Genomic DNA, 22,109 nt, shown 5'->3' with positions numbered 1-22,109 from the left:
GGGACAGAAGGGTGTTTGTGCTGTTCTCCATGAGGGCAGAAGGGTGTTCATGCTGTTCTCCATGGAGACAGTAGGGTGCTCGTGCTTTTCCCATTGGGGCAGAAGGGTGCTCGTGTTGTTCTCCATGGGGGCAGAAGGTTGCTCGTGCTGTTCTCCGTGGGGTCAGAAGGGTGTTCCTGCTGTTCTCCATGGGGGCAGAAGGGTGTTCGTGCTGCTCTCCATGGCGGCAGATGGGTGCTCGTGCTGTTCTCCATGGCGGCAGAAGGGTGCTCGTGCTGTTCTCCATGGGGCAGAAGGGTGCTCGTGCTGTTCTCCGTGTGGTCAGAAGGGTGCTCGTGCTCTTCTCCATGGCGGCAGAAGGGTGCTTGTGCTGCTCTCCATGAGGGCAGAAGGGTGCTCGTGCTCTTCTCCATGAGGGCAGAACTTGATACAAGTAATGGTATGGCTTTATAACAATTTGTATTTGTACCAATACCAACAGAAGTTTGATTTTATGTTGTAATTGGCGCATTCTAAATTGCATTTATAACAATATTGACTCTTGTATGTAGCCCTGTGAATTTAGATGTGTTTTTTTCACAGGTGTTCCAGGAGAGCAGTGTCTTGGTGTTACTGTTCTTGATATTAAGGGCTGGAGGAAGGAGCTGAATTGTGAACCCCTGTCACCAACCACGACTCTCGCCTGGCTAGGGTAGGTGGTTAAAATTTTGTTTTGTTTACCTTGATGGGGGTGATTCCAATCCCTGGTAAAAACCTTGATGATGTTCGGTATAGATAATTTATTGGATGAGTGTTTAAGTTTGTTAGAGCTGAATGTTGTGCTATTTATATGCCTCCATGGAGAAAATGTTTTATACATGATCATCCCTGTATATACCAGTCATAGCTGTTGTTGCGTTAATAAAGAACTGACAGAAATTATTTAAAAATCATCTCTAAATTGACTTATATTCATTCACTTATTTGGATTGCATTTATTTTTGTTTTGTTATTTCAACTCATTCTGATAAGATGAGTTATTTCCATTTTTGTCTTCCAATCTTTCATTGCTCAATTTTGACCGTCAAATGTTAAATTGGTTACTTTTATATTTTCTTAGGCCTTGGAAAAAATACATTTGGTACAGCTTACCCAACCCTACCTATGAAATAGGGGCTGACCCTATCATTTTTGTGTCGCCTGAAAAGACGACATTTAGGGGTTACTTTTGTCGGTGGCGGCGGCGGCGGCCGCGTCCCATTTTCCCTTGTCCGGGATATACCTCCTAAACTATTAGTGGTATCAACTTGAAACTTCATATGTAGATAGATCTAATTAAGGGCAAGTGCAGTGCACAAGAACTGTTACTCTTGCTTCCATATTTTTAGAGTTATTGCCCTTTGTTATTTTTCATGCTTAAAGTTTTGTCCGTGGCATATCTTGTAGAATATAAGAGTTATCAACTTGAAACTTCATGTGTAGATAGATCTCATGGAGGGCAAGTGCAGTGCACAATAACAGTAACTCTTGCTTTCTTAGTTTTAAAGTTATTGCCCTTTGTTAATTTTCATACCTAAAGTTTTGTCCGGGGCATATCTTGAAGAATATAAAAGGTATCAACTTGAAACTTCATAGCTAGATAGATCTCGTTAAGGGCAAGTGCAGTGCACAAGAACCGTTACTCTTGCTGCCATATTTTTAGAGTTATTGCCCTTTGTTAATTTTCTTGCTTAGGTTTTGTCCGTGGCATATCTCGCAAACTATAGGAGGTATCAACCTGAAACTTATTCCGTAGGTATATCTGATTGAGGGAAAGTGCAGTGCACAAAAACCGTAACTCTTGCATCTATATGTTTAGAGTTATTGCCCTTTGTTAATTTTCATGCCTAAAGTTTTGTCCGAGGCTTATCTTGAAGAATATAAGAGGTATCAACTTGAAACTTCATAGCTAGATAGATCTCATTGAGGGCCAGTGCAGTGCACAAGAACCGTAACTCTTGCTGCCATATTTTTAGAGTTATTGCCCTTTGTTAATTTTCATGCTTAGGTTTTGTCAGTGGCATATCTTGTAAACTATAGAAACTTATTCCGTAGGTATATCTGATTGAGGGAAAGTGCAGTGCACAAAACCGTAACTCTTGCATCTATATGTTTAGAGTTATTGCCCTTTGTTAATTTTCAAGCTTAAATTTTGTCCGGGGCATTTCTCGAAAACTATAAGAGTTATCAACTTGAAACTTTATAGATAGATAGATCTTATTGAAGGGGATCGCAGTGCACAAAAACTGTATCTCTTGCTTCCATATTAGAGTTATTGCCCTTTGTTAATTTTCATGTTTAACTTTACCTTGCACACTGTTTTAGCTCACCTTGAGCACATTGTCTATAAATGAATAAAATGCCAATCTAACAGCTATAATGTTGACAGTTAATAATTTGTCAGGCGACACATCCGACTCGCGGAGTTCTAGTTATTGTCAGGTTTAAAAAAATAAAATAAAAAAAATAATTAAATGTGTGTTCCCATATGTTGTTTAAAACCTTTAAAGCTTTATACAGACGCTTACTTTACCACAATAACATTCTAACATAATGCTTATTATAAAAAAAACTCTTTTTTTCCGGCCTAATCATGCCTGTTTGTTACCACAAAACTGATTGTTCATATTTGAACCTCATTAGCTCACCTGTCTTTTTTTTGAGAGAAAAAAATCAGGCTATTTTGATAGCCAAGGTCTCGTTGATGGCGGCAGCATACAAATACTTTTAACAGTACTACTAGCCATACTTGTAAACCTTTTAAGATATTCAAATGAAATTTGGTACACATGTTGCTAGAGACAATACTAACTACACTTTGTTCACTGAATATCTTAAAGTTTTAACTGAAGCCTTAAAAAAAAAAAATACAGAGGTTGCAAAATGATATTTGTGGAGCTTTCTCTTTAAAATCGTATCGTGTCGTTCAATTCATTTCATTACGTGGTGCCCTAAGTGTAAAGTTGTGAAGCAAGTATTGGAGATCTGATTTTAATGAGATTGTTTGTGCAGGTAAGTATTTTTAGAAATCAACTTTAATATGGAAATGACTGAGGATAATTTTTGAATGCTGCCCCTGATATTATTTAAATTAATAAATACATCAATAAATTATTATTTGATGTTTAATGCCAAATATTGAGAAGCCTAAGAAAAAAATATTAAGTTTAATTTGGATAAAGAATGTCTGTATCATGTTTGTATTTCAGGCTAAAGGCAAGTCAGACCATCATTGGATTGTAAGCATCCATGAAAACCCACAACAGATCAGGTTTGTGTTCATTTATAACATTAGATCATAATGATCGAATTTGAGTGTCATATACAATCCTGAGTTGTTGATTGCAAATAAAGTTTCTAATAAAAAAATTAACATCACAAGAATCCAAAAGGTTTGCATTATAAACAGAGTCAGCAAATAAAAATCTATATAATCTGAGCTATAAAAGAATATTTCAAGAATTGGCGGCATTCTTTGTTTGCTTCTAAAGTTATATTTTTTTACAACTGTTAAAATCTGTGGTCACAGTAAGCACAAGTCTACAAGCCCTGTGCAGGTTGCATGCTTTCTGGGCTTGCCCAAGTTTTGGATTGTATATATTGGGACAAGCTGGAAACATTGATGCCATGCACTAGCCTAAGAATTTAGGCTTGTTCGTCCAAAATTCTTATTTTTGTGCCAAAAAAACACTTTTTAACAGTGTCAAGTCTGAATGTGCATTGATTTTTAAAAACTTGCGTATCATTTCTGAGCGCTAGGAATGTATAGTTTGACACTGTAACATGTTTATTTATAGATGTATCCCGTGCAAGGGGTCTCTTTACCCTGCCACTCTACTTCGCCCAGCTCCTGTTGTGCTGCCGTTTCAAGTGCCCCTGTGTGAGCTCAACACTGAGAAGGCCCAGTATGAGGTATGTACTACCTTAATTAGGTGTATCCCCAGTGAAGATCATTCAAGTGGCCCTGATACTTACTGGCCTTTGATCATTACTACAAATAAATTATCACTTTTTGTAAAAGTTTTCTTTTCGCATTTACCACATCTTTTTTAAATAATCATTGTAGTTATGTCTCCCCCATTTATGGGGAGACATATTGTTTTTGCCCTGTCAGTCAGTCTGTACGTCACACTTCGTTTCCGCTCAAAAACTATAGAACGCTCAGACCCAGGAACTTCATACTTGGTATGCTGGTTGGTCATGACTAGTAGATGACCCCTATTGATTTTGTGATCAGTAGGTCAAAGGTCAAAGTTGCGGTAAACTTGAGGTGAAGAAACTGTTACCGCTCAGTAACTAAAGAACGCTTGCACCCAGGATCTTATACAGTAGATGTTCACTATTTAATATGGGTGAATACACCAAACTTCACTGTTAGTCCAAAATTACAAATTTCATGTCCATCATTTATTTTTTCTCATTTACGACCACACAATAGGAGAGACAAGCCCTTTTTCAAAAAAGCAATCTCTAGTTTATACAGTCATTTCTCCCTTGTGTTGTTTGTTTACATTCAGTTTCACTCACATACTGTGGTTTCACTAAGTCATTAATTCGGGATGTAAAATCTCTCTAAAGAAATAAAAAATATTTATTTTTATTTTAAATTACTGGGGATTTTTATCACCCACCAGGAGAACGGAGGAAGGATTGAAATTCAGGTTTATTTTCCTCACCGGGGGATATTGTGTTTATGCTACTTCATAGGAGATTATTGGTTACAGTTGGACCCTCATGTATTACAAACCTATTTTCCGAGTATTTCTTTTGGTTTAATCAATTAGTCATGTGGTCTAGGCCATTTCTGCATGACATGTCAAAATTTGATGAAATTTTATTACACTTTAATATATCAAATTTAACAAAGATATTGAATAAACAACATACATTATAATTTATTTTACAAAACGTGAATCGAAACAGAAATGGAAAAAATAACAACATAATTCATAACAAAGAAACGCAGTACATCAGATATGAAACGGAAGAAATCTATATAAAAGTTGAACCTAAGTCACAGTATTACATTCGGTAATGATACAAATTACAATAAACAAATATAGTTATTATTCTACTACTAAATGAGGCCTAAAGGTTGTTGTTTTCAAAAGTAGTAACATTAAGTTGGATGTCCAGGCATTATCGTTATTATCAAAATCCTAATCATTTGGCGTATCTGTGTGCGCATGATGTCGAGGACCTAGTTCGCCATCTCAACATCTTATTCAACATCACTTTCATCGAAGCCCAGTGATCAGAGTTATTTGTGGTTTTTTTGTGTCCACTCTCTTAACTTTATAACAACACAGAATGACATACATGTACATTTTTTTTTACTTCCTTTTAATTATTATCTCATAACCAGAGACATAAAAACAATATTGCCTGGTTAAATAAACATTAGCTTACAGGAAGAGAATGTTTCTATGACAAATGTATTGTATTGAAAAAAAGAAAAAACAAACAACCTTGACTGATCTTTGCCCTATTCATAAAAAAAGATTTTCTGATTTTTAAAAAATAATACCAATTTTACTAAATTCACTAAATTCATAAAAAATAGTTGTAAATATAAGAACAGCTGATGAAAATATTTTAAATATTTTCTATGATGTCTATAGAACAATTAAAAAGAAAATTTATGATAGTTTACCACGTACTTTTAAAGAGAATATATACAACATGTCAAGTAACCGTACATTTTACAGCTAACAAAATGCTAAAATAATCAACATCTATCTTGTTACATAATGTAAATCTTATTTTACTATAAATGTGTTGTTTTCTTCCAAATAAAATTAATGTATTTTACCCAAGAAATTAAATCAGATTACATTGTTTAAACAAAACAGATGGAATCAAAACTATGGTTTTTATTTATAGGTTGAAAAAATGATTTGAAAACTGACATACAAGTAGCCACCTAATCCCTACATCTGCTCGCCAACCACGTTGTCGAATGTTAAAGGTACAGGCCCTAGTTGGCATTCACAGCAATATTTCAATTGTTCAAGTAAAAAACCAACTTAAACTATTCTCTGTCCAATTCTCCACCCACTTGTATCCACGTTTCGCGGCAGATAAATGTGACTGTCGGCATTACACTGGCTTTTTAAACAATTCCCGGCATCGCAATTAAATGTATTGATATAATTGTGGTCAATTAAAACTTTCTTACATATGTCCCAAATAATGATTTAAGGCCTTTGTTTAGCTCTTTTGTTTATCAAACATGGTCGACTTTTTGACATGATTCTGAACCATGACCTGTGACGTCATGCGCATGATATAGTTTTATTATTTGTTGTTGATTATAAATGGCAACATGTGGAATTTTCACGAAAAAATACATGGCAGGTATGCCTTTAAACCTGCATATACAAATAAATGACCCTACACTATGAGTATGTAAAAATATGTATCTATGAAGCTATCGATAATGGGTGAAACAAGCATTAATGAGGCTAAAGATATCTAAGTTAGAATGCGTATCTAAGAAGGATTAGGGAAAAAAGACCTGAATAAAATGAAAATGAGAATTATGAGATATATGAGACCACATATCGTAGAAACTTCTGGTTCATGGTTTCTTTCTACCATAGAATCTCCTGGTCTATGGTTTCTTTCTACCATAGAATCTCCTGGTCTATGGTTTCTTTCTACCATAGAACCTCCTGATCTATGGCTTCTTTCTACCATAGAACCTCCTGATCTATGGCTTCTTTCTACCATAATCTCCTGGTCTATGGTTTCTTTCTACCATAGAATCTCCTGATCTATGGCTTCTTTCTACCATAATCTCCTGGTCTATGGTTTCTTTCTACCATAGAATCTCCTGATCTATGGTTTCTTTCTACCATAGAACCTCCTGATATATGGCTTCTTTCTACCATAGAATCTCCTGGTCTATGGTTTCTTTCTACCATAGAATCTCCTGATCTATGGTTTCTTTCTACCATAGAATCTCCTGGTCTATGGCTTCTTTCTACCATAGAATCTCCTGGTCTATGGCTTCTTTCTACCATAGAACCTCCTGATCTATGGCTTCTTTCTACCATAATCTCCTGGTCTATGGTTTCTTTCTACCATAGAATCTCCTGATCTATGGTTTCTTTCTACCATAGAATCTCCTGATCTATGGCTTCTTTCTACCATAATCTCCTGGTCTATGGTTTCTTTCTACCATAGAACCTCCTGATCTATGGCTTCTTTCTACCATAGAATCTCCTGATCTATGGCTTCTTTCTACCATAGAACCTCCTGATCTATGGCTTCTTTCTACCATAATCTCCTGGTCTATGGTTTCTTTCTACCATAGAATCTCCTGATCTATGGTTTCTTTCTACCATAGAATCTCCTGATCTATGGCTTCTTTCTACCATAATCTCCTGGTCTATGGTTTCTTTCTACCATAGAACCTCCTGATCTATGGCTTCTTTCTACCATAGAATCTCCTGATCTATGGCTTCTTTCTACCATAGAACCTCCTGATCTATGGCTTCTTTCTACCATAGAATCTCCTGATCTATGGCTTCTTTCTACCATAGAATCTCCTGATCTATGGCTTCTTTCTACCATAATCTCCTGGTCTACGGTTTCTTTCTACCATAGAATCTCCTGATCTATGGTTTCTTTCTACCATAGAATCTCCTGATCTATGGCTTCTTTCTACCATAATCTCCTGGTCTATGGTTTCTTTCTACCATAGAACCTCCTGATCTATGGCTTCTTTCTACCATAGAATCTCCTGATCTATGGCTTCTTTCTACCATAGAACCTCCTGATCTATGGCTTCTTTCTACCATAGAATCTCCTGATCTATGGCTTCTTTCTACCATAGAATCTCCTGATCTATGGCTTCTTTCTACCATAGAATCTCCTGATCTATGGTTTCTTTCTACCATAGAACCTCCTGGTCTATGGCTTCTTTCTACCATAATCTCCTGATCTATGGCTTCTTTCTACCATAGAATCTCCTGATCTATGGCTTCTTTCTACCATAGAATCTCCTGATCTATGGCTTCTTTCTACCATGGAATCTCCTGATCTATGGCTTCTTTCTACCATAGAATCTCCTGGTCTATGGCTTCTTTCTACCATAATCTCCTGGTCTATGGTTTCTTTCTACCATAGAATCTCCTGATCTATGTTTTCTTTCTACCATAGAACCTCCTAATCTATGGCTTCTTTCTACCATAGAATCTCCTGGTCTATGGCTTCTTTCTACCATAGAATCTCCTGATCTATGGCTTCTTTCTACCATAGAATCTCCTGATCTATGGTTTTTTTCTACCATAGAACCTCCTGATCTATGGCTTCTTTCTACCATAGAACCTCCTGGTCTTTGGCTTCTTTCTACCATAGAATCTCCTGGTCTATGGCTTCTTTCTACCATAGAATATCCTGATCTATGGTTTCTTTCTACCATAGAACCTCCTGATCTATGGCTTCTTTCTACCATAGAATCTCCTGATCTATGGTTTCTTTCTACCATAATCTCCTGATCTATGGCTTCTTTCTACCATAGAATCTCCTGATCTATGGCTTCTTTCTACCATAGAATCTCCTGATCTATGGCTTCTTTCTACCATAGAATCTCCTGATCTATGGCTTTTTTCTACCATAGAATCTCCTGATCTATGGCTTCTGTCTACCATAGAACCTCCTGATCTATGGCTTCTTTCTACCATAGAACCTCCTGATCTATGGCTTCTTTCTACCATAGAACCTCCTGATCTATGGTTTCTTTCTACCATAGAATCTCCTGATCTATGGCTTCTTTCTACCATAGAATCTCCTGATCTATGGCTTCTTTCTACCATAGAATCTCCTGATCTATGGCTTCTTTCTACCATAGAATCTCCTGATCTATGGCTTCTTTCTACCATAGAACCTCCTGATCTATGGCTTCTTTCTACCATAGAATCTCCTGGTCTATGGTTTCTTTCTACCATAGAACCTCCTGATCTATGGCTTCTTTCTACCATAGAACCTCCTGATTTATGTTTTTTTTCTACCATAGAACCTCCTGATCTATGTTTTCTTTCTACCATAGAACCTCCTGGTCTATGGCTTCTTTCTACCATAGAATCTCCTAATTTATGTTTTTTTTCTACCATAGAACCTCCTGATCTATGGTTTCTTTCTACCATAGAATCTCCTAATTTATGTTTTTTTTCTACCATAGAACCTACTGATCTATGGCTTCTTTCTACCATAAAATCTCCTGGTCTATGGTTTCTTTTTCTCGTAGTGGCGCTTTGTTTAAGGGTTGCTAAGATTGGATCGTGGTCAAGAACTGCTTCTTCTGCTTTGTTCAAAATCACTGGCTTTATTTATCCTAAATCAAGTTCGTCTGTAATTATATAGAAGTCAATGACTCTTTTTTCTCGTCTCTCTGAAGGTTCATATTTGCATAGTTTAAATGGTGGCACCACCAAATCTTCAATTTCTTCAATTTTGACATTAAAGTCACCAGCTATAAGCATTGGCAGATTGTATTTTTCTTTGAATTGTCGAAGAAACTCTAATAAGTACGCAAAGAATTGACTTCTCTTATCCACAGACATTTTTGAATACCACCCATGCCAGGAAATGCAGATGAATTTCAGTGTAGGATATGTTTTTGTCTTTAATATAGTTAAGCACATTCTTGGAAAAGGAGTGAAGTCTGTCTGGAAAGGCTCACCAAGGTTGTTGTTTGATGTTCTCCTGAGTTCAGACAGAATATTTCTAATGTTAGTTTGTGTGAAATCAGTATCATCAAGGTCATCAGGATCATGGAACAGATTACTGTCATACAATATACACGCTTCTTTATCTCCTATTTTTTTATACTTCTCCGGCAGTGGGTAATTTTTCCATTTTGCACCGCGAATGTTCTTCAATGAAAACTCCTGTAAAAACACAACGTTTGGCTTCTTCTCATTTACAATGTTTGAAAATTCCACCCTCCTCCTGTCAGGTGCAGGTCTACCGTTATCATCTGGTCCATTTGCAGGTGCAGGTCCATTTAAATTCATGAGCAAGACTGTTACCGTAAGAGTTTCTTCTACAAAGCATCGTATACTGATTCCAGCTGTTTCCTTGTATCTTGACATTGTTCACTGTTAACAAAAAGAGTAAAATAGTTTAATGCGGCATTGAATATTTAATGGCAAGTGTAACATGTTAACACAAGAGAGAAAGAGAAACCAGCAACAAACTATAAACAACAAGACATTTATTTTCAAGCAGTTTTACAAAAGAAATTAAAGAAAAAAAAATGCTAAAATGTAAATACTTACGATAAAGAATAATGTTTCAAGTCCAAGAGTTGACCAAAATATCTTCACTGATCCTGGTACTCTCAGAATTCTGTCCACAGAATTAAATACACATGAAATATTGAACACACTACATGAGCACTATTTAAATTTGACAACACTTCCAAAAGGTTGAAATGTAATCAGAAACGTTTTAGCACTGGTGAATCTTTTATAGAAACTTTAAATTTACCCCAATACCCATGATAAAATAGGTTTGCCCTTCTATACCAAATAAGTATGTCTCAGAACATACTGGTACTTAAATTCTTTAGAACTCTCTCTTCTTTTCCCAAATTTTATAAGAATTTTGTTTATTCTTAGTATTCTATACTGGGGTTCCTGAACAAAACCTAATAATTACATTCTTCAGTGTGTGTGTGTGTAACACATGATAAATATGTCATAATTTATATGCTTCGTCAGAAGGCAACATTTTGCTGAAAATGAAGACTTAAAACAAAGATGACTTTCCTTTTACTACACCATTTTTAATGATACAAAGGGCAGTCTATACAGGAGTTTGATACGGTGATTAGTTTCATCAAACACTTGGACAAACCTGTTTCCAAAATAATGTTTCAAGTAGCTCCGTCAGACGGCCGTATTGTGAAAAGGTTTGTCGAAGTGTTTTAAGAAATTAAACTCTCAATCAAACTCTGGTAAAGGTCCGAAGTCAAGGCTCCGTAAGTGGTGTAGACTGCACTATGTTTCATTTTAAATGGTGAAGAAATATTGAAGTTATCATTCGAAGCAAATGCTGCCTTCCGACATATCATTTATGGCTCAATTTATCATGTGGTAAACACACACTTATTCTAGAAGAAACATCATAGTTGAAAAACAAAGATTACTTTAACCAATTTAAGTATTAGAATATTAAACAATAAATTATTGAATTTAAAAGACAAACATAATTATGTAACAATTATAAAGAATGATATTCAGATGTAAATATAAAAATGATACTCACACTCTATCTGATGTATTCAGTTGAAACTGTTATTTAGTAAGGCGCAATGGTACAAACAATCCAGCTTTAATAATTGGTTGGTTCAAATGATGATATCATGATGAAATATCAAAAAATGTTTATCTGTATAACTTTTATTTGTTCTAGAATATTTAATTAATGATGATAGGTCTAGAAAAATAGCCGTATTACCTCAGCTACACAAATACCCCAGTTACAAATACATTAAGGTCATAATTGAAGTATTATATTCAAGGATATTTAAAATGAGATCGTCATCATGGACATTTTTTAAAACTTTTTTTATCTGTTCAATTGTGTTTGTTGTGTGAACATGTATCATTCATAGATATATATTCGACTATCTATCAGAAAACATCTTGAGTAATTTCCTAACTTAAATCAATTTCTAAAAAAAAATGATCATAATTAAATTGAAAGAAAAATATACATAATTTAAATTAAAATGTGTATTTTCAATAAAGTCTGTGAAAATCAAGTCTTCCAGAAATTATGAAGTTCTTATGACTAGTGAGATCATTAAATTAGGAAAATGACTTTTTATGTTATTTATTGATATAAAGTCAAACCTGAATTAAGTGGCCTCCTTTGGGAAAAGGTCAAAGTGGCTGCTTAAGACAGGTGGCCACTTAATCCAGGTGGGAAATTTCTGCCACTTAAGCTTTGTTTAAACAGAGGTAGATTTTCTTAAACCTTTACTTCGCGTAAAACCAGCCATATCAGGCTTGCCAGTGTATGGCTTATCAGTGCATATCAATATATGACTATACCCCCAACAGAGCTGTTGAAAAAGTGTCTTATGGTTGTAAGCGGACCGTGCACGAGAATTTTGAGTAATCCTGCTAGCCGATACATTGTATTCAGAAAGGCCAGGATAATAATCTTATGCTTATCTTTAGGAAAGATATTTCTAATTATCTATTTATAAATCTGTATTTATATATTAATGCATTTATTTGCTCACTAATATATGCAATACACATATCGTCATATAAGTCAGATACATCTATTACATACCCCTACTTCATAGAGGATTATTGGTTATTGTTGGAATATTGACCCTCATGTATAACAAACCTATTTTCTTAGTATTTCTTTTGGTTTCATCAATTAGTAATGAATGTAAAGTTTTTAGAGAATTAAAAATTTTATTATGCGGTCTAAATTATTTCCACATGATATTTATAAACAAACAGAAAAAACATGTCAAAATTTGATGAAATTTTAATTTTATTATTTCTCCCTTCGAAGAAGAGCGGGTATATTGCTTTTCACATGTTGGTCGGTCAGTCTGTAGGTCGATTGGTAGACCAAAGCTTGTCCGAGTGATAACTGTACAATTCCTGGACCTATTGTCATCTTACATGACATTGAGGCTGGGCCTGACCAGAAGATGATTGATTTTAGGGGTCAAAGGTCAAGGTCACAGTGAACTTGAATGCTAAAAGGTTGTACGAGTGATAACTTAACAATGCCTGCACCCATGTCAAACTTGACTTGGAAGTTGGACTTGACCAGTAGATGACCCCTATTGATTTTAGGGGTCATGGAACCAAAGGTCAAAGTCACAATGATCTTGAACTCAAATTCAACAATTCCTGGATCTATAGTCATCAAGCTTGACGTGAAGGTTAGGCCTGACCAGTAGATGACCCCTATTGATTTTGGGGGTCAATGGTCGAGGTCACAGTGACCTTTAACATGAAAAGGTTGACAAAGGTTCTCCGAGTGATTGATTTAAAGGGTCAAAGGTCAAGGTCACAGTGACCTTGAATGTGAAAAGGTCTGAGCGATAACTCGACAATGCTTGCACCCATGGCCCTCAAACTTGACTTGGAGGTAGGGCCTAACCAGTAGATGACCCTGTTGATTTTAGGGATCATCTAGTCAAAGGTCAAGGTCACAGTGACCTTGAACACTAAAAGGTTGTCTTTGTGATAACTCGACAATGCCTACACCCATGGCCCTCTGACTTGAGATTTAGGTTGGGGGTGATAAGTCAGTGTTTTTTTTAGGCCTGATTTGGGGCTGAAATTCGGCCCCATTCCCCTCTCCAAAAAGTATATATTTTTCCCCTATTTCAGTAAAAAATTCCCCTCCCGACGATGTCAAAATCGTCCTCTAAAATAACTTTGCCGATCGTAATTACGGCACTTTTCAATACGGTAAACGCAGTTTGGCGCCGCATTTTACACGTAGTGATCATACGTGCTAGTCTCCCTTGATTGATCGGTATCGTTCAAGCGCTCGTAAAATTAATTATATTACGATTATACGAAAAAACAAGCGTCCCGTCAATCTTCAAAATCAAAATGTCGCACAATGATCAATTTATTAAAGAGGAAGGCAAAGCTTTAGTGATTTTTGCATTTATACATTTTCCTCTTTTGCCCTTTTACGACGCGATTTTCCCCTCCTGACGGGCCCTGGCCCCATTCCCCTAAAAGTGAAAAAAAACACTGTAAGTAGATGACCCCTATGGATTTTGAAGTCAAGGTCACAACTCATATTGGTCATTAAAATTATGTCATATTTACTTATTCCCTGCTGCTGAGAGGATGCATGCTGATCTGCTTATATCAGTCATCATCTGAACATAATTAGAAAAAATGTACCTACTCTCCTCACACTTTGAATGGTCATAATCTTAAAACTGGCTCAAAGGCATCCAATGTCAATGACAAATCAGCTGTCATTTCGGTCCATGCATATTTTTCAATGATTTGTTTTAAACTATGGTACAAAAGTTCATCTTGTCATACTATAGAAAGATTTAAGACATGCTTAATTTTTTATATCAAAGTCAATTTATTCTCAGGAAAGGCATTCACAACCCTTTGAAATCCTAAAATCTCATGATCTTCCATGGGCCTCTGGCCCACCTGGACCCAACGGTTCTTTTCAGGTTTTTCAAAAATTTCAACTTTCACCCATGCAAATATTATTTACCATACAAAACACAAAGAGCAAAAACATATCTCATTATGATAATGTTTATTCATTTATATACAAATCAGTATGTTCATGGATATACTTTATAATTCAATAACATGTTCAGTTTGTGTTATATATACTGATGATTGATCGAAATGGCTAGTCCAAATATATTCAATGATCGATTATGACTTTTGTCTGATTTTCAATCCCAAGTTATTTCCCTCTTTTACTTTTCATTATTATCGATAACAGTTTAAATTAAAGTTCATGGAAGAAACAAATTGATGAATACATGGAGTTCGAGCAAAGGAACATTTTTAACAATTAAAGATTGCCATGTAAGCTTGTGCACTGCAGAAAATTAAAATACCTTTATTTAAAAAGTCATTTTAAAAATGAACAAAAAAGTACCCCCTCCTCAGCATTGTCAAATTTTGGTGGCATTTCTTAATATTTGACTGCTATTTCCTATTATGTCGGCATTTGAGGATATTAATCACATTCAGTGATAGGTCTAGTTTCATTTTTTAAACAACATCAAATATAAATATTATACTGTAACATGTCAGAAGTAATGGAATAAAACAACAATATAACAAAATATAGAATTGCTTGTTTGGTAAAGGACACAAGAAAACAGTAAGGCCACACCAAATTGATGTTTCGTTCCGCGGATTTACCGTTCCTATTTTTTTGAAAAAGTAAAAAAAAAAAAAAAAAAAAATTTGTGCGCCGGCACCTACATTTTGATTGCCAACAAGATTTTTTCAGGTAATAATTCTTTAATAGACTGAAAAATAATCAATTATTATTTTTCTACGCTAGTTTTCGTGTTTTTGTAAAGGGAAGCTACCGATGCGTAGTGTTTTATACTGTATATCGATCGGTTTAGCATGGGTCTTTCAATCAATTCAATCAAAATGGCGGCTTCCGGTATAAACAATGTGGCACGAATTTTGGAAATTAAATCTTATTTTTGACAAAGATGTTTTGAGCATGCTTGAAGTCATTGTTCATCGTCTCATGCACTAAAGGATCATTAATTAAAGCAATAAGTATGCAATAAAGCATGTGTATCTGAGACAGGTAGCTATTATATTGCGTTGTTAGTGACTCGTTTTGAATGGAAATCGGAATGATCAACTTCGTACTATTTTATTCAAGTCATAATACAAGGGACCAAAAGTTTACCTTGTTACGACGATGCTGGACAGCTCAACTTAACAGGAACATGAGTCATTGTTTGGTCCAAATTGATGTATCAAGCTCATTTTTGATCAAATTCTGACAAAACAACAGTTTTGAACAAATATCTTTTCACAAATAGCGATACAGTGTAAACACTGGTCTGAATAGACCTAAACATAGGTAAGCCTAAGTTTTTATCACCTTAAATTTTGTTTTCATTTGCACCATAATCCGGGATTATAATGCACCAGTCAATTGTAACCACTGCCCCGCCCAACCCTCGCCCCCGGTCCAGGGGTATACCGGGGAGAGCGGGGGCAACGGGCTGTGTTTTTACCTTTCAGGTGGCCCCGCAGTGCCTAGTGAATGCAGTGGTTTTGTCTTCACACTGAAAATAGCTGGGAATAGGCCTCACCTAGGTATCCCGGGGTGCTGGGCCGTTTGGCAGGGATTTAATCCGGCAGCGTGTCCCCCTGCAGGTCGGGTATTTTACCCGGGATTGGATGGACCAATAGTCAAAGTCCCTGCTATTCCGGACTTGGCGGGGGGGGGGGGGGCATATACAATTGGCTGGTGTATAAAAGCATTAAAAGTAATTCTAAACATACCCTTGTTCTTTTTGTTTTGATAAGCACTTGTCATTGCATTTCCTGTGATAATAAAAACAAAATTTAGTCTATGTTATATGGAGTCTGATGTTTGATGATGCCCGTGTAAAAATCATTTTTTACAAATCCAAAATAAATCCTAAGTATGTCTAGATACAGTTGCATATCATGTTAAACTGATTCGGGTAGATTTATATAAGTCGTTAAATTTTTTTTACTAAAAGCAGGATTATTTTTTATTATGAATGATCGTCATATTAAAATACGTTTTAATTATATAAGAAATTTGATGTTTGTACTAAACACGGATGAATAAATAGTAGGTATTCCGACATTTTCCCAATGTCCATTCGAGGCTCAGTTCAAGATGACATTTAAATGGGTTTACGGGCATTATATTGAACAATCTTTCTTATTTATATTGATTATAAGGAAAAAAATATTTTTCGCTCTTCGCTCGCTTCGGGTTTAATGAAAACTGACAGAATTGTATTTTAATTTTTTTTTTCACTCGCTCGCTCCAATTTTATTTGGCAAAAATCCGAGGAACAAAACATTAATTTGGTGTGGCCTATATGCTGATTTCATGTATTATGCTGTCTTTGTATGATTCCAAACCACAAACACACTGTCGCACTAACAACATCGTTTGCACATCGTTCACTGTTCATTTGATATCCTAGAGGCTCTTGGTGTATGATTTCAAACCACAAACATACTATCCCACTAGCAACATCGTTCACAGTTCATTTTACATCCTTGGTCTAAGGGTTGCAATGATTGGATCGTGGTCAAGAACTTCTTCCTCGTCTTCTTCCAAAACCACCGGCCTTATTCCCTCTAAATGAAGTTCTTCGCTAATTATATAAAAGTCAGTGACATTATCAATCCGTCTCTCTGAAGCATTGTATCCACATAAGTGAAATGGTGGCAGTACCAAATTCTCAATTTCTTCCCTTTTGATATTAAAGCTACCTGCTATAAGCATTGGCAGATCGTAAAATGCTTGGAAATTTGTTAGAAACTCCATAAATAACATAAATAAATTTATTCTTTCATTCTCTTTCGTCCCATTATACCACCCATGCCAGGATATGCAGATGAATTCATATACAGGATTTGTATCTGGCATTACTTTAGTGAAACACATTCTGGGAACAGGATAGAAAATGTTTTGCATAGCCAGAATCTCATCTATGACAAGTTGGAGAAAATCATCATCATCAACACTTACAGTGTCACTATCATACATAAGACTAGCATTTTCATGTCTTTTATATTGATAACTTGGTGACAGTCGGTATAGGCGACGAATGCCCGCCCACCTAAACTGCTGAAACAACACAACGTCTGGACGTGTATCATCTATAACCCTTGAAATTGCCTGCCTCCTCCTGGTAGCTGTCGGGTTACCATGTACATTCATGATCAGGATTGTAAGAGGAGGTATTTTGTCGGCCATTGTTCACTGTTAACAAAAATGGTAAAATTGTTTAGTGCGTCATTGAATATTTAATGGAAATTGTACACATTTAAAATGCTAGTAGAACACATTTCAAAATACATGTAAGCCATTCTGTTACGGTCACCAAACAGAGAAAGAGAAACCAGCACAAACTAGGACCAACAACAACACAACAACATTTATTTACTAGCAGTTTTACAAAAGAAATATCAAAAAAATAATGTTAAAATTTAAATACTTATGATAAGAATAATGTTTAGTCCAAAAGTTTACAAAATATCTTCACTGATCCTGGTATTCTCAATGTCCACAAAATGAAATACACATGAAATTGAACACACTACATGAGCACTATTTAAATAAAACGTTGAAATCAGAAACGTTTTAGCACTGGTGAATCTTTTATAGAAACTTTAATTTTACCCAAAAACCCATGCTTAGATAGGTTTGCCCTTTTATACCAAATAGGAATGTCTCAGAACATTCTTGTACTTAAATTCTTAAGAACTCTTCTCTTCTCTTCCCAAATTTTAAAAGAATCTTGTTTATTCTAAGTTTTCTATACTGGGAAACCTGAACAAATCCTGATAAACACATTCTAGAAAAAATCATCATAGTTGAAAAACAAAGTTTACTTAACCAATTTAGGTATTAGATTATTAAACAATGAATTATTGAATTTAAAATACAAACATATGTAACAATTGTAAAGAATGATATTTAGATGCAAATATAAAAATAATACTCACAGGGTATCTGATGTATTCAATTTATTTTTTATTTAGTAAGGCGCAATGGTACAAACAATTCACCTTTTATATGCTTGGTTCAAATGATGATATCATGATGAAATATCAAAAAATGTTTATCTGTACAACTTTTATTTGTTCTAGAATATTTATTAATGGTAAGGCCACTCCTTTTTTATTTTTTGGTTTACAAGAATTTTTGGAAAAAATGTCCACTGGGTGGTCGAAAAAAAAAAAAAGGAAAAAAAAAGTCATAAAACATACTCTTAAAGAGTGAAAATCAGAGAACAACATAATAACATTGAAAATTTATATCATTTACTTGACATTTTAAATTCTTAAACTGCTATTAATGCATGTGCTAATACACTCAAAGTTTCAAAGTTCTAATTAAACCAAGCTTTGTAAACCAATTTATATAAAAGTAGTGGCCTAATAGGTCTAGAAAAATAGCCATATTACCTCAGCTAAACAAATACCCCAGTTACAAATACATTAAGGTCATAATTGAAGTATTATATTCAAGGATATTTAAAATGAGATCATCATCATGGACATATTTATAAACTTTTTTTTATCTGTTCAGTTGTGTTTGTAGTGTGAACATGTATGAGTCATAGATATATATTCGACTATCTGATAATCAGAAAACATCTTGAGTAATTTCCTAATTTAAATCAATTTCTAAAAAAATCATAATCAAATTGAAAGAAAAATATACATGACTTTAATTAAAATGTGTACTTTCAATAAAGTCTGTGAAAATCAAGTCTTCCCGAAATTATCAAGTTATTATGACTAGTGAGATTATTGAATTTGGAAACTGACTTTTTATGTTATTTATTGATATAAAGTCAAACGTCAAATTTGCTGCTTAAGACTGGTGGCCACTTAATCCAGGTGGGAAATTTCTGTCACTTAAGCTTTGTTGAAACAGAGGTGGATTTTCTTAACCCTATACTTCGCGTAAAACCAGCCATATCAGGCTTGCCAGTGTATGGCTTATCAGTGCATATCAATATATGACTTTTAATACCCCCAACAGAGCTGTTGAAAAAGTGTCTTCTTACAGTTGTAAGCGGACAGTGCACGAAAATTTTGAATAATCCCACTAGCTGATACTTGTATTTAGAAAGGCCAGGATAATAATCTTTCGGAAAAATATTTCTATTTAACTATTTATACATCTGTTTGTATTTATTATGCCCCCCTTCGAAGAAGAGGGATATATTGCTTTGCACATGTCCGTCGGTAGGTCGGTCGGTCCGTCGGTAGACAAAAGCTTGTCCGAGTTATAACTGAACAATTCCTGGACATATGGTCATTTAACTTGACATAAAGGTTGGGCCTGACCAGTAGATGACCCCTATTGATTATAGGTGTCATCGGGTCAAAGCTCAAGGACGTAGTGACCTTTAATGGTAAAAGGATTTTAAAGCTTGTCCGAGTGATAACTCAACAATGCCTAGACCTATGGTCATCAAACTTGACATTGAGGCTGGTCCTGACCAGTAGATGACCCCTATTGATTTTGGGGGTCATCTGGCCAAAGGTTAAGGTCACAGTGAACTTGAATGATAAAAGGTTGTGTGAGTGATAACCCGACAATGCCTGCATCCATGGCCCTCAAGCTTGACTTGGAGGTTGGGCCTGACCAGTAGATGACCCCTATTGATTTTAGGGGTCATCGGGTCAATGGTCAAGGTCACAGTGACCTTGAAGGCAAACTCCACAATTCCTGGACCTATGGTCATCAAACTTGACATGAAGTTAGGGCGTTACCAATTGATTTTTTGGGTCAAAGGTCAAGGTCACAGTGATCTTGAACACAAAAAGCTTGTCTGTATGATAACTTGACAATGCCTGCACCTATGGCCCTCAAACTTGACATTTAGCTTTTAGGTGACCAGTTGATGACTACTATGGCTTTGAGGTCATAGAGTCAAAGGTCATGATCATTACTCATATTCATCATTAAAATTGTGTCATATTTACTTATTCCCTGCTGCTAAGAGGATACATTTTTGTCTACAAATATCAATAATCATCTGAACATAATTAAAACTATACCTACTATCCTCACACTTTGAATAGTCACAATCTTAAAACTACCTCAAAGGCATACAATGTCAATGACAAGTCAGCTGTCATTTCGGTCCATGCATATTTCATTTAATTGTCCAAATAATCCTGACAACATGGCGCTCAGGAGGGCGTAATGTTTGACAAACATCTCTTGTTTATTAATGCATTTATTTGCTCACTAATATATGCAATACACATATCGTCATATAAGTCAGATACATCTATAACATACCCCTACTTCATATCTGTTTATTGGTTATTGTTGGAATATTGACCCTCATGAATTACAAACCTATTTTCTTAGTATTTCTTTTGGTTTCATCAATTAGTAATGAATGTAAAGTTTTTAGAGAATTAAATTTCCAATCCAGTGACATAAATTTTAGTATGTGGTCTAAATTCTGTCAGTCTCTAGGTAGGTCGGTCCGTCGGTAGACCAAAGCTTATCCGAGTGATTACTCGATAATTCCTAAACCTATTGTCATCAAACATGACATTGAGGCTGGGCCTGACCAGTAGATGACCACTATTGATTTAAGGGGTAAAAGGTCAAGGTCACAGTGACCTTGAAGGCTAAAAGGTTGTCCGAGTGATAACTAACAATGCCTGCACCCATGGCCCTCAAATTTGACTTGGAGTTGAGGCCTGACCATTAGATGACCCCTATTGATTTAAGGGGTCATCAGAAGGTCACAATGACCTTGAACTCAAACTCAACAATTCCTGGACCTATAGTCAAACTTGACATGAAGGTTGGGCCTGACCAGTAGATGACCCCTATTAATTTCACAGTGACCTTAAACATGAAAATGTTGACAAAGGTTCTCCGAGTGATTGATTTAAAGGGTCAAAGGTCAAGGTCACAGTGACCTTGAATGCGAAAAGTTTGTCCGAGCAATAACTCGACAATGCCTGCACCCATGGCCCTCAAACTTGACTTGGAGGTTGGGCCTGACCACTTGATGACCCTATTGATTTTAGGGATCATCGGGTCAAAGGTCAAAGTCACAGTGACCTTGAACGCAAAAAGGTTTTCTTTGTGATAACTCGACAATGCCTACACCCATGGCCCTCAGACTTGACATTTATTACTTTTAACAATTATAGATTGCCATGTAAGCTTGTGCACTTCAGAAAATTAAATTATCTTGTTTTTCTGATTTTTAGCTCGACTATTCGAAGAATATGGAGAGCTATACTACTCACCCAAGCGTCAGTGTCGGCGTCGGCATCACACCTTGGTTAATGTTTTGCGTGCAAGCACACATGGGTTAATATCTCAGCAACTACTTGAGGTATTGCATTGAGACTTTATACAGTGGTACTCAACCATCCAACCTACTTAATTAACCAAGTTAGATAACTCTAGTTTGCATTTAATGCAAATAATAGGCATTTATTATTTGACTTAGAAATTCTTATTAAGGTTTTGCGTGCAAGCACACATAGGTTAATATCTCAGAAACTACTTGAAGTATTGCACTGAGACTTGATACAATGGTACGCAACCATCCAACCTACTTAATTAACCAAGTTAGATAACTCTACTTGGCAGTTAATGCAAATAATAGGCCTTTATTATTCAACTTCGAAATTCTGGTTTCGGTTTTGTGTGCAAGCATACAATTAGGTTAATATCTCAGCAACTACTTGAGGTATTGCATTGAGACTTGATACAATGGTACTCAACCATCCAACCTACTTAATTAACCAAGTTAGATAACTCTAGTTTGCATTTAATGCAAAAAATAGGCCTTTATT

At 35.6% G+C, this 22,109-nt stretch overlaps 2 protein-coding genes and 1 long non-coding RNA gene across 3 annotated transcripts; 1 reads left to right on the top strand and 2 right to left on the bottom strand.

Moving 5' to 3' along the window:
• Nucleotides 1–363: 363 nt before the first annotated feature.
• LOC128207988 (uncharacterized) lies at nucleotides 364–3,935 on the top strand. The gene is made up of 3 exons (XR_008256807.1): nucleotides 364–691; nucleotides 3,228–3,289; nucleotides 3,816–3,935. It is a non-coding gene; the product is annotated as an uncharacterized LOC128207988 (long non-coding RNA).
• Nucleotides 3,936–9,016: 5,081 nt separating this feature from the next.
• Nucleotides 9,017–11,355, bottom strand: LOC128207983 (uncharacterized). The gene is made up of 3 exons (XM_052911229.1): nucleotides 11,296–11,355; nucleotides 10,305–10,374; nucleotides 9,017–10,124 (listed from the first exon to the last, which is right to left on the bottom strand). The coding sequence occupies exon 3, from the start codon at nucleotides 10,116–10,118 to the stop codon at nucleotides 9,354–9,356; it is 765 nt and encodes a 254-aa protein (XP_052767189.1). The 5' UTR covers nucleotides 10,119–10,124; nucleotides 10,305–10,374; nucleotides 11,296–11,355; the 3' UTR covers nucleotides 9,017–9,353.
• Nucleotides 11,356–14,295: 2,940 nt separating this feature from the next.
• Nucleotides 14,296–18,522, bottom strand: LOC128207984 (uncharacterized). The gene is made up of 2 exons (XM_052911230.1): nucleotides 18,264–18,522; nucleotides 14,296–17,517 (listed from the first exon to the last, which is right to left on the bottom strand). The coding sequence occupies exon 2, from the start codon at nucleotides 17,509–17,511 to the stop codon at nucleotides 16,801–16,803; it is 711 nt and encodes a 236-aa protein (XP_052767190.1). The 5' UTR covers nucleotides 17,512–17,517; nucleotides 18,264–18,522; the 3' UTR covers nucleotides 14,296–16,800.
• Between the last annotated feature and the right edge of the window lie 3,587 nt (nucleotides 18,523–22,109).

This window comes from Mya arenaria, chromosome 11 (genome assembly GCF_026914265.1).
Source record: "Mya arenaria isolate MELC-2E11 chromosome 11, ASM2691426v1".
Taxonomy (NCBI): Eukaryota; Metazoa; Mollusca; class Bivalvia; order Myida; family Myidae; genus Mya; species Mya arenaria.
The sequence above is the reverse complement of the archived record's forward strand: the minus strand, read 5'-3'. Positions and strand labels throughout refer to the sequence as shown.